At 64.0% G+C, this 13214-nt stretch overlaps 1 protein-coding gene across 1 annotated transcript in view; it reads right to left on the reverse strand.

The window, feature by feature from the left end:
• MEGF6 (multiple EGF like domains 6) overlaps positions 1–13214 on the reverse strand; it is a 72720-nt gene that overhangs the window by 35248 nt on the left and 24258 nt on the right. Inside the window, exon 5 of the mRNA XM_081145611.1 lies at positions 1500–1622. Coding sequence (XP_081001737.1) covers positions 1500–1622 — 123 coding nt within the window. The remainder of the gene's footprint in view (positions 1–1499; positions 1623–13214) is intronic.

Genomic DNA, 13214 nt, shown 5'->3' on the forward strand with positions numbered 1-13214 from the left:
GGTTCACAGAAGGGAGATCAAGCGAAAGCCTAACTCAGTGGGTGATGTGGAGGCATCTCCCTTCTCACGGAGCCCTGGCTCCTGCACCCCCCCCCCCCAGCGGCACAGGGTCCCCAGGTCCTGGGCATAAACAAGGGGTCACGGGGGCCTCTCTGCTGTCCCCACCCCCCACACCTCCTGTTGCCACTGAGACCTCGAGCCTGCGAACAGTGTTTGCGGAGCAGCTTGGACAGGGAGCCCCCAGGTCCCTGGACGGTCCAGCAGGCTGTCTCCCAGAACCCAAACCCCGTCCAGCAGGCAGCCCCCCAGCCCCGGACCCCAGCCAGTGGGCAGCCCCCAGCCCCAGCCCCAATCCAGCAGGCTGCCCCTCAGACCCCAGGCCCTGTAGAGCAGGCTGCCCTCCGGGACCCCAGACCAGTTCCTGCAGGCTCTCCCCTGCCCGACCTCAGACAGACGGCTCACAGCTGGTGCCGGCAGCTGGAGACAGTGCTTTTTCGGGAAAGGAAGCGCTGGGAGAGGGGATGACAGAGCCTGTCTGAGGGAAAGCAGATGCCCGCAGGACGGAACCCAGCCCTCCGGTGGTCAGGCCAGGCAGGGGCTGGAGCAGGTGAAGGGGGGTGCGTGGGAGACCCCACCTCCCCACCTCGCCACCCCACCCTCTTCCCACCTCAGCCTTAACCTCTCTCCCCCTCCCTCTCTTTCTGTCTGTTCTTGATTTGCTGACAGCCCACCAGAGATGGCAGGGCTGGGTGCAGAGCTGGGTACAGGGTGTGCCTGGAGCTGGTGAACGCTTCCAGACCCCTGCCAGGGCCTCAGTGAGCCCTCACCGGGGCACGGTGCCCACCGGTGCCCTCATGCACGCCCGGCACACAGCCACCCTCCCTCCCTCACAGGGCCTGCGCTTGGCCAGCTGGCCGCCCACCCACCTTCTCCACCTGCATCTCCCCAGGGACAGAGCAGCCACCCACCCCTGCACAGCCCCCAGGGTGCTCCCACCCACATCAGGTTTCTGAGTTTCCCAACCTCATTTCAGGAGAGACACGTAGACCCCTACGAGTGTGGGGCGTGGGTCAGGCAGCGAGGACCCCGAGGACTGAGCATGACCCAGGACCCTGAGTGGTCCCCCTCAGAGGAACCCAGGGTGGGGGCGAAGAGGTGGCCTGCAGGACCAACCAGGCAAGGTGGTGGCTGTGGGCAGTGGCTGTGGGCAGAGGCTGTGGGCAGAGGCTGTGGGCAGTGGCTGTGGGCAGAGGCTGTGGGCAGAGGCTGTGGGCAGTGGCTGTGGGCAGTGGGTGTGGGCAGTGGGTGTGGGCAGAGGCTGTGGGCAGAGGCTGTGGGCAGTGGCTGTGGGCAGTGGGTGTGGGCAGAGGCTGTGGGCAGAGGCTATGGGCAGAGGCTGTGGGCAGAGGCTGTGGGCAGAGGCTATGGGCAGAGGCTGTGGGCAGAGGCTGTGGGCAGTGGCTGTGGTAGGCAGGGTGGTGGCCGGGCCCAAGACCTACCTCTGCAGGTCCTGCCGTCTCCCTGCAGCTGGCGGCCGGGGGGGCAGCGGCAGTGGAAGCCCCCCACGCTGTTGCAGCACTGGCCCTCGCAGCCCCCGTTGCCCGTGGCGCACTCATCCACATCTGCAAGGAGGAGAAGCCGTGAGCCACCCTAAGGGGACCTCGCAGCCACGGCCACTCGAGGCCTCGGACACCCCCGCCCCCCCGCCACAAGAGGACATCGCCTGGCAGAGACAGGCAAGCCCCGTCCCTCCAGACAGGCCCCACGAGGGGGACAATCATGCGCAAACCTGGCGGCAGCAGAGCCATGCTGTCCCCAGGCCCCTCACGCACCCAGGACAAGCGGCCACCCCACGGCATTCGAGTGCCCCTTGTTAGCACAGGAGTGGCCCTGTGTGAGTCCAGCTGTCGGTCTGCAGGGACGCCAGGCTTCGCCCAGTGCTGAGGCAGGACAAGGCCCACCGTCACCCTCGCAGCTGCCCCACCGTGGGCTGGCATGGAGGGTCAAGCAGGACGGAGACCCCAAACAGCTCCCCTTCCTGCGTCCTGCCCTATGGGCGCAGGAACGTAGGTGTGGCCCCTGGGGCTGGGCATCTGGCCAGACGGGGTTGAAGGGCTTCCCGGGGCTGGGTGCGTCGCGCCCCCCACAGCTGCCCCTATGCCGGGGCCTGAGACTGAGGCTGCCCACAGGCAGGCAGGCTGCTGCTTGCTTCCTAGGTGGCCGCCTGCGCCTGTGGGGCGACCAAGCGCCCCCGCCTCCAGCCCGGGCCCGGCCGCCCACCCCAGGTCCGGGAGGGGCTGTCTCCCGCCCTCTCAGCCTCCAAGGCCCCCAAGGGCTCCGGCACTCATCTCTGTGGCTCTTTGGGAGGGTCTCTAGAAGACCCCAAGGCAGGCTCAGGGTGCAGGGGGCCACGGTCCCACGGGAACGGCCGTGGCCGGAATCCCCTCGGGACCGCTGGAATGCAAACTTCATCCGGGCCTGCCAAGGCGAACTTCGGGAATTTTCCGGGAATTCCTAGCTAGTTACATAGGGCCAGACGGAGGTCGGCCCAGCACAGGGGTCAGAGTCCAGGATCAGGGCCCAGGGGTTCCCTTCGAGGCCCAGCTGGGGAGATGGCGCAGAGGCCAGGCCCCTAACAAGGCGTGACTGGGTGTGGCTGGGTGCGAGCTGCACCCAGAAGCTGCCTCCTGTTCGGGCCCCTCTGCTGGGCAGCCAGGAGGGCAGGCTGCCTGGTGGGCGAGCCTTCAGACCCCGTGAGCTCCCACAGCTGCCCGGGCATGGAGGCTGCCAACCATATAACACAGCACCTCGCCCTGACCCCCAACACCAGGGTGGAGACGGCCACGGCACCCCCAACAGCCCCTCCACGCCCTGCTAGGCTGAGCCCTGCTGGATCTGCACTGGGCGAGCCACCAACACCTATGTCCCCCCGCAGCTGGGCTGTGCCAGTTTGGGGTGGGTACTCGGCCCACTGGTCTGAACAAACATCAGGAGAGAAGCAGTGGAGGCAGGTGACCAGCCCTCTGAGAGCCCACAACTCAGGCCATCTCTCCTGTGTCCCCAACCACATCACGTCACCGCCTGGGAGTCTGTAGGTAGAGCATGGGGGGGCACAGGGCATGGCCAGGGGTCCCCCACCTGTCAGTGAGGAAGAGCCCATGAGGGTGGGGAAGGCCCACCTGCGGAATGGAGGCTGCAACCACCCAGGGAGGTCGCCAAGCCTGGTGGGCAGGGGGATGGCTGGGCCTTGGCTCACCAGGCCTGTGGAGACAGTCACCCCATCCCTGCCACCCTCCCAGGCTGCGGGCCACCTGTCAGGAGCCCGGATTTATAAGGCCCTGCCTGTGAGGAAGCCAGGAATTCTCCTCCTGCAGCCAGGTGTCACCTAGACAGGCAGGGCTGCACCAAGTCCCAGCAGAGGGCTGTGGGCCAGCTGGCTGGAGTCCCACACGGGCCTCTGTAGACGGACATGTGGGAGCTGCAGGTGTGGAGGGGCAGACCTCATGTAAGGGCTTCACAAAAGGCCCTGAGTTTTCAGGGGCCTGAAAGGGGTCTCCCCAAAGAAGGGGACAGCCCCACATCCCGCTGTGCCCAGCTGAAGGGCAGGAGGGCCAAGATCTGGGAAGAGCAGTGCTGGAAGCATCCCATGAGCCACACATCAAAGGGCACCGGTGTGGGGAACCCCTTCCCTGGGCAGGAAGTGGGGGGATGCCTGTATATCTCCCCAAGAATGTTCCACCCCAGAAGCCTGCCTCCCCTCCTCCCCTCGGGGGCAGCGGGACACGGGGGCCCGTGTGAGCGAGCTCCGCAGGCCGACGTGCCCGCTCGGCATCCCAGCCAGAGCAGGTCGGGGCCTGCTTCTGAGCCTGCCAGGCCCCACCTGAGTCACCCCCTTCCCACACACCCTGCTGCACGTCATGGGCAGGGGTTCCAGTCCTGACAGGTAACACCAGGCCCTTGTGGGGGCTCCGAGCCAGCCTTGGGGGACAGACGCCCTAGGGGTCAGACAGAGAAACACAAGAGATGCTGGGCTGGGGGCACTGAGAGTCAGCCATGGGAGGGAAGGTGGCTCCAAGGTGACCAGGCTGCAAAGGTGGGGGCATTGGGAAGGCCTGGCAGGGGCGGTCCCAGCACGGGGGAGGTCCCCGGGCTCCTGGCCAGGTCGGGGCAGAGGTGCAGACAACCTTGGCTTTGACCCAGGAGAGTCAGAAATTCACCTGGAGTCAGGCGGGGGCCCCAGGGTGACCTGGCCACAGCGAGAGGTGACAGTACAGTGTCCCAGGGCTGCTGTGACAAAGCACCTCAGGCCTGGGGCTTAAACAACAGAATTGTACCCTCTCACAGTTCTGGAGGCCAGAATTCAAAATCCGTGGCCCCAGGCTAAGCCCAGGTGCGGGCAGGGCCGCTGGTCCTGAGCTCCAGGAGCACTTCCCCTGCCTCCTCCAGGGGCCAGTGTTCCTGGGTCACGGCCACGTGGAGCCAGCCCTACGCCCAGGCCTGGCCGGCGGGGCAGGAGGGAGGTCCCAGCACGAACTCCTGCTGCTGCTGGGGCAGGTCCCGCCAGAGCCGGGGTTCGGAGGCCCCCCGGCACCTCCACTCTGCCCCACCAGGCGAGGCAGCACCCGAAAGCTGGCACGGGCCCAGCTGCTCAGCCCCTGGGCTGTTGGGCCTCGGTTTCCCCATCTCTGAGACCGAGAGGAACGCAGCCACGAGGACCGCCGGGCCCGCGGGGCTCAGAGGCGAGCACTGCGCCCATCGGCACCTAATCCCACTCGGGGCAGAAATGAAAACTCGCAGCTGGGCCTCAGGCCCTCGACACCAGAACCGAGGCCCTGCTCCTCTCAGGGAACCGCTGGGACGCCAGGGCACAGAGTCCTCCCTGCATTCACCCCGCTCTCCTTCACGATGCTGCCAGGCCGGGCACCCGCCTCGGCTTGTCCCAGAAGCCTCCCGGCTCTCAGGCCAACGCGGAGCTTCCCAGCTACCGGGGGAGCGCCTGCCAGGTGGGGCAGGGACCAGGCTGGCAGCCAGGGACCCGGCCCTGCCCCTGGCTGGGGACACAGGGCTCAAGGAGGATCTGCCTCTGAGCAGCCTTCAAAGGGAAAGCGCCTGAAACAGCCCCCCCGCTAAAAAGCTGTCCCACCATCGCCCGGGGGGGGGGCGCGGCTGGGGGCGGCCCGGGCCCCGTGGGACCCACTGAAACGGCCTCGTCTCCGCTTTACTCGCCTACAGATGACGGGATCCCAGGTTCCCCAATCCTGCTGAGCAGGCTCTGGGGCCCGCGGAGCCCCTCTTCCCAGTGGGCTCAGCCTGCCCCGCCCCGGGCGCTACATGATCTCCCCTGTGCCAATGGGACATCCCGCAGGGCCGTGCGTGGCCCTCCACACCCGCAGTACCCAGGACAGGCAGTGGGGCCGCGGGACCACGCCACCTGGGAGCCGCGTGTGAAGCCAGCTGACCGGCTCCCAGACTGGACTCCTCGACCGTGGCCCAAAGAGACCACCGGGAGCTCCTTAGGGTAGAAAACGTCAAGGGCCTTTTAGGAGGTTGCCATGGCAACTGGCAGGTCCGAGGCTGTTTGCCGGATGGGATTAAATGTGCGGTTACCTCCTGCAGGGGCCCGAGCGAGCAGGGGTGGGAGAGGGCCCCACAAAGGAGGCGCCCGCTGCCTCGGTCGGGGCTCGCGCCCTGGGCCCCCACAGCTCCCTGTGCAGCGGGGCGGGTCAGGGGCGGCCTGCCGTCCTGCTGGGCTTGGGGGCAAGGCTGCAGGCCTTTTTCCTGCTTCCCCATATTTAGTTACTGTGGCAGGCAGAACAGTGGCCCCGGAGATGCCCCCAGCCTAACCCCCGGACCCTGTGACTGTCACTCCAGGGCCAAGTGTTTGCAGACCGGCTGAGCTCGCCGGAGGGAGAGCGTCCTGGGCGGAGCGGGTGGGCCAGGTGTAATCACAGGAGGGCACCGGAAGCGGGAGAGGCGAAGCCCAAGAAATAGAAGCGACGACCCGCAGAGCGGGGTCAGAGATGCCACGAGGCAGGCTTTGAACATGAGGATGGGGCCACGAGCCAAGGGAGGCGGGCGCCTCTGGGCCCCGGAAGGAACCGGATGCTCCCTGGGGGCCTCCAGAAGGAACCGGTCCCGCCTGAAGCTGCACTTTAGCCCCGGGAGACCCGTGTTGGATGCGGGACCTCCAGAACCACGAAGGGATAAATGTACGCTGCTTGAAGGCGCTAAGCTGGTGGCGATTTCTCCTGGCAGCAGAGGAAAATGAATGCAGTTACTAGGTATGCAGTACCTTAAACACTGGAAAGAAAAGCCGGTCGGTGTGGCCCAGTGGTTGAGTGTCATGAACCAGGAGGTCACAGTTCTATTCCCCGTCAGGGCACTTGCCCAGGTCACAGGCTCGATCCCCGGGGGCAGCCGATCAATGGCTCTCTCTCATCACTGACGTTTCTATCTCTCCCTCTCCCTCTCTCTGAAATCAATAAAGACATGTTAAAAAATAAAAACATATTTTTTAAAAAAAAAGATCAATGAAAACTTCAATGTTGTAATCCATTGGCTGAAAGATTTATTTAAAAAAAAAAAAAACTGGAAAGAAAAACACACTTCTTTCGAGAACAGTTCTCACTCCTCCTGGCTGCCCCGCGTCCCTGGCCTCCAGGCCCAGGAGGGGCCCCGCATGGAGGGGAGCCACTCTGAGCGAGCTGGGCTGCCAGGCCCAGGCTCCCCTCGGGTGGTTATCTCCTCTGCAGCTCAGCAGTCCCTCCGCCCCGGCAGCCGGCACATTCCAGTGCAATCCCCGCCGGACCCCGCCCCACCCCAGCGCCGGAGGAGGGAGCTGGATGAAGGCCCCCCCATCTCTCACGCCCCCAACAAGCACCCGCGAGGGCCCCAGGCGTCAGACAAGGAGGGGAAGCCCCATGGGGTGGGGGAGAGGGAGCCTGAGAAGCCCAAGCGGAGGTGGGCGGTCAAGGAAAGACGCACAGAAGGTGCATCAGGGAGGCCTCCTGGAAGAAGCATCGAGGGGCTGAGTCTGCTCAGACAGGCTCGGAGGACACCCTCTGTCTCCCCAGGGGTGCGGCCCCGGCAGGGGTGCAGACTGCACCGGCCCTGCCCCCCACTGCTCTGAGGGCCCAGCCGTGCTGAGCGCCCCCACGGCTGGCCGTCTGCAGGAGCCCGTGGGCCCTTTGCAGTGTGCCCGTGGGCACTGGCTCCAGACGCTCAGGGTTTGCCGTCCAGCTTCTAAAGGGAGCCCTTCTCGTTGGGCCCCTCAGAGCTGTCAGGGACACGCCTTCCTGTCCATCTGCACCTGGACGGCACCGGGCTGTGCTGGTCCAATGTCACCCCCTGGTGGCAGCTCCAGGAACCGGCTGGGTGGCTGCCTGGGACCCCGCGGAGGTGAAGGAAGGCAGCTGCCGGAGCCCCCTGGACCCCGGCCTGGAGAATCACCTTCAGAGGCCGCACCCCCAGGCGGTGGTTCTCCTAGTCGGGTACAGTTAGTGCCTTTGCCACAGAAGGGAGCCCTCGGGCCACACACTCAGGGGCTTTGCCAGGACCACCCCGGGAACCTCGCGGCCTGACCATTCAACATCAACTTCCAGACGTTTGTAATGGACAGTTAGAAACCACGTGGAGATCTGGGGGCGTGAGGGTGAGAGGCAGAGAGACGGAGACCACGGAGCCGTCCTTGGGAGGCAAAGAAAACGAGGCTGAAAGCACCGTGAGCCACGCGCCAAGAAAACGCAAGAGAGCAGGGAGGCCGCGCCTGACGCGGGTCAGGGAGGCGCCCTCAGGACGAGGTCAGGCCGCGCCAGCCCGAAGGCCACAAGGCTAAGTCTTATTTTGTCTTGTTTGGAATCCATACATTTTATTTCTTAGAGCAGTTTCGGGTTTATGGAAAACTGAACAGAAAGTGCGGAGTCCCACGTAACCCCCTCCCCACACGCGCCACATGGGCTGCGTGGTCACCCCGACAGGCAGCACTGACACGTGGTTTCCACCGCAGCCCAGCGTCCCTGGGCGGTGGACCTCCTGGGAGACCCAAACATGGACAGTGACCATCTCCACCGCTGTGGCATCATATCGAATAATGTCACTGCCCTCACAACCCTCTGTGCCCCGCCTGTGCATCCCCCCGCCCAGCCCCTGGGCCACCACCCATCTCTCTACCGCCCCCAGGGTTCTGCCTTTTCCAGAAAGTTCTGTAGTAGGAGTCACGCCACACGCAGCCTTTACGAACGGGCTTCTTTCACTCAACAGCATGCATTTAAGGGGGCCAAGCGTTCCCATGCTTTTCCCAGGTTCCTTCCCAGGCCAGGAGAGGCTGTGCCCCAGCACCCCCTCCCCATCTCTGGTTTCCAGGGCAACCATGGAAACCAAGAGTGAGTCGCCTAGAAATGGTCAGACAGGCCTCACCCACTCTGAATTTCCAAGGTCACCAGGCTCTCCCCTCCAGGATAAGGTCACGGGGCAGGCCAACATCCAGGGACTCCAGGGGCAGGGGGCAGGTCACGGCCCCTCTGCTCCCCAGGGACAGGCACGGAGGTGGCAGGGGGTCAAGTGAAGTTTCAGGTTTTCAGGAAGCACCTGCCAAATCCCCCTTGTCTCTGGCCAGCAGGAGGGGGCCATGAAGAAAAGGCCCCAGCAAGAGACAGCCTTCAGAAGATGTGTTCACATCCACGGGCAGAGGCTGCCAGGGCTGTGGCCGGAGAAAGGCAGAGAGTCGGGCCTTGAGCAGGGCTCTGGGGACTGGGGTGGGGGTGCCGCCTGCGCTGCCAAAGCCCAGGGCCATGGGGGACCTGGCATCATGGGACGTTCAGGCAGGTTGGAGATGAGGGGCCCTGCAGGTTCCTGAGCGGAACCCCAGCAGGCAGTGGGCATGAAGGTATCATTAGAGGGTTTAAGGAAGTGGAACCGCCCAGGGCAGGCCCAGAAGAGCCCCGTCACCTCTGCCATCAGCCTAGGATCAAGGCCCCCAGTCCCTTGTCACGTGACAGCCACCCTCAGGGCTAAAATCTACTGAGTACCAAGGACTCAAGGCCTTCAGACAGACGCCTGACTGCCACCAGGTGACCCACTGCCCATTTAGAGAGGAAGGCCCTGGGCCCAGAGACCCTGGGGGCGTGTCCAAGGCCAGCAGCCCATGGGAGCCAGATCCCATGAAAACGCACTGTGGCTGCCCTATGCCAAGTGTGCACCCGCGGAACAGCCTCCTCGGAAAGTGGGCGCGGCAGGAGGAAATCGAGGGAGCGAGGGAGACACCGGGCAAGTGCGTCTCCGCCATGCCAAGGCTGACGCTTTCCTGCCTTCGGACGGAGTTTCTGTTTACTCTGCAAGTTATCAGGTTCGGTCTGTTTATACAAATCAGCCTCCAAAAATGTGGAAATGGGGCGCTTTTTTCCATGTGTTTCCCAGAAAACAAGACAAAATGTAAAAGGCCCAGAAGGGAGCCAAGAACATTCCTTGGTTCCCCAAATGTCCAGGTCTCCACTCCCCCTCCGAGGCCAAGTTCCTGGGACATTTCAGCTCTCTGGCTCAGCAGACGGGCTGCAGCTGGGAGCTAGCGCCCCACTTCTGAGTGCCCCACCCCGGGGGTGAAGCTACAGAAGGGCTTAGACACTGAGCCCATCTCCTCTGCGTGTGCATGTGTATGTATGCATATGTGTGTGTGCCTGCATAGGTGTGTATGTGTGCATGCAAATGTATACATGTGCATATGTGTGCATGAGTGTGCTCAAGTGTATGTGTGTGCGCATGTGTGCGCATGAGCACCGTGTACATGCATGTGTATGTGCATGTGTGTACAAGTGTATGCATATGTTGGTGTGTTTATGTGCCTGTGTGCACACGTGTGTGTGTGAGTGCATTGTGCATGTGTGCACACAAGTGTATGTGTGTATGCATGTACACTATGTGCATGAGTGTATTGTGCATGTGTGCACATGAGTGTGTGTGCATGCATTGTGCACATAAGTACATGAGCATATGTGTGCATGAGTGCATGTGCACAAGAATGTACACATCTGTATGCATGTGTGCATTGTGTGCAAGTGTGTGTGTATACGTACATGCATGTGTGTATGTTCAAGTCTGCATCTGTCTGTGCCCTAGAGTGAGAGCTCTCGGCTGAGTTCCAACACCTTGCTCAGTGCCCTGCTGGTCCTCACACCTCACTGGTAGGAAACCCAGGACTGGACACACTGGTCCCTCTGGCCAGCTAAGCCTCTGACCTGCCAGGAGCCCCTTGGCCAGACTTGCCCTGCCTAGGACATGAGGCCAGGGCAGCAGGCTCCCCTGGGCTGGCTCCTGAGTGGGCAAGGTCACAGGCGAGGAGAGGAGCTGTCCCCTCCAGGACTTGCCCAGGGGTGAGCGGCATGTTTTCCCCAAGAGCTCCCAGGAGGTGACTAGCTCTCTCCAAAGAAACATCCCGATGCCCACCCAGGACTTCTGCCCTTCTCTGGTCTGGCGCTCACCTACACCCCTTCTTAGCCCACCCAAAGGTCACTTCCCAGAGGCCTTCCGCTCTGCTGACCAGCTCAGCTCCCTGCCCAGCTGGGAAGAGGGCCCAGCCAGGGCCCCTGCGCAGTGCACAGCAAGCCTTGGCAAACACAAACTTTCCCTGCACCTCCCCAGGCCTGTCCCGCCTGCCCAAACGCTCATCCACACCTCTCTCTCTCTCTCTCTGTCTCTCTCTCTCTGTCTCTCTCTCTCTGTCTCTCTCTCAATCACTTAAAGCCACAAGGGCAGGTCCATGAAGGCATCTTGGAGATGCAGCTTCATGGACAGATTTGGGTGAATGTGGGGGTGCACAGAGCGACCGCATGGAGTGGCTGCCCCAGCTCGGACCAGGCCAGGCCCAGGTTCCACGTCCCCCCTCCATGGCCCACAGTGAGGGCTCCGTGATGGGCCGCTGAATGAGCGAGGGAGCGAGCACAGTGCGCACCCAGGCCACCGCTTCCCCATTCTTGCCCTGGGACCCTATCAGGTTCTCACCTTGTTCCCACCTGTGTCCCTCAGGCCTCGGCTGTGACACCAGGCATCACACCTGCTGGGCTGGTGTCAGGGGTGGGTGAGGAGATGCAGGGAGCCTGGCACTCTGTCCCTGGAGGTCACAGTTGGCATTAAATCCCAGGCAGTCCCCTGCACCTGCTCTGGCTTCTCACCACCACCAGGGGACACCAGCGCCCTGACCTGACCTTGCAGGGGATAGGATGGCCACTCAGCCCTGAACAGGGACCCTCAAAAACCTGTGTCCCCTTCACGAAGGTGTTGGAGGACTCACAGGGGAGTGGGAGTGCCCAGCAGAGCACTACGTGCCCCAAGGCCCCCCAGCCCCATAGCTCTCACGGGGCAGGGACCAGGCGCACAGCTCCCAGCAGGGACCAGCTGTGTAAGCTCCTGAAGCACCAGCCACTTGTGATGACCTCCCCCAGCAGGGGCTGGAGAGAAAGGCCCTCAGATGGGTCTGGAGCATTGGCATCAATGTGCTTCGTCTGTGCCACCTCCCTCCAGGACAACCTCCCAGCCTCCCGTGGCCCTAGTCACCCAGGAGCACCCAGAGATGCCCCCACAGGGGTGAGCAGCTCAGTCACCTCTGGCTCAGCCCACCCGCCCTAGGAGGTGGTCTGCCCTGGACCCAGCCCAGAGCCAGCCCGGATCCCCAGCCCCCTCCCGCCCTCCGCCCCAGTCACACCCTCGCTGACCCTCCTCCCGGGAGGGCGGGGCTGCCCTGTTATCAGCTGGCCGGGCTCCTGAGGCTGCCCAGACCCGCCTGGCCCGGGAGGGCCCCTGCTCTGGAATGCCCGCCCCGAGGGCCAGGGCCAGGGCCAGCAGCTCCCTCCCCACAGACCCTCCTTAATTACCCTGCTGGGAGGGGAGACAGGCTCAGCCCCAGGAACCCTAAAAACAGGCAATCAGCACATTTCCTGGAATCTGCTCCAGAGCAGCGAAGGCTCTGGGTGGCCAGGCTCGGGCAGGTGGGCACAGCAGACAGGGCGGGGACAGGAGGGGCCGACTGCTGTGGAGGCAGACCCCCCCCAGAACCGGCTGTGGAGGCAGACCCCCCCAGAACTGGCTCCTGGGCACAGGGTCGCCCCAGGCAGGAATTCCCCAGGAATTCAGAGGGCAGCCTCCCCACAGCTCCGCCCTGGCTGCTACACTAAATCATGAACACTCCTGCTGCCCCGGCGGGGGCAAGGGGTGCACCAGGCACAGAGGGTCCCACAGGGAGGGGGCACGGATTCCTGGAGTACTGACACAGGGTCTGACACAGGGAGGCCTCCGGGAGGGGGCTTTGCCCTCTGCCCCCTCCCCGGGCAGCGAAAGCCTGGGCAGGCGAGGGTACAGATAGAGGACAAGGAGTGAGGGGGGCGAGGGGGGCGGGGGGGCGAGGAGGGCGCCCGGTGCAGTGTGAGGTCCGGCCACAGGCCAGGCAGCCTGTCCCACTCGGCTTGGCCCAGCCTTTCCTCTGCCCAGAATAGAAGCCTCCAAGCCATCGACCGTGGTCGGCGCGGGCTGTGGATTTGGGCACCGCAGCCTCTTGGCAAGTGGGCAGCTGCCTGGCTCCACTCAGCCCAGCGGGCTGCCAGGAAAAGGTCTGCCAGGGGCCCGGGCACAGCCCCTCAGGCCCGGAGGACATGCGTGAGTGCCTGTCCATCCATCCACCCCCGTGGTGGCGACAGTCTGAGGACCCACACAGGGAACCTGAGCAGCATGGATCCCCCAGACACCATCCAGGCTCCCCCACCCCAGCGGAGGCATCACAGAGCACCCAGCTCTGCCCTGGGGGGGGCCAGGGGGCTGCCTGCCTACACTGAGCCATCGCTGACCCCTGTGACTCAGCAGCTCAGGATCCCCATATGTAAAACGGAACAAGCTCCTGGACCACCCAGGAGAGCTGGTGCAGTGCAGAGAAGGGCCTTCACCCAGAGTCTGGGATGGTTTCTTGGGAAGGGGGGGACAGGACAGGACAGTGTGGCCAAGGGGCAGGGTCACCAGATCATCTCAGGAAACCACCCAGGAGGGTGGGGCCTCTAGCCCAGGGCAGCCGGGGAAGGCAGAGGGCCTTGTCCTCTGAACCCCAGCCTCAGTCCTGCCTGGACAGCAAGCAGGAGTGGGCAGGGGGCACCAGAGATACCCACTCACCAAAAGCCCAGCGGGGTGGCACGGGGGCAGGTAGGGTGAGCCCACAGACCTCCACGCCAGGAGGGTCTGCC

The sequence above is a fragment of the Miniopterus schreibersii genome (genome assembly GCF_964146895.1).
Source record: "Miniopterus schreibersii genome assembly, chromosome: 8".
NCBI lineage: Eukaryota > Metazoa > Chordata > Mammalia > Chiroptera > Miniopteridae > Miniopterus > Miniopterus schreibersii.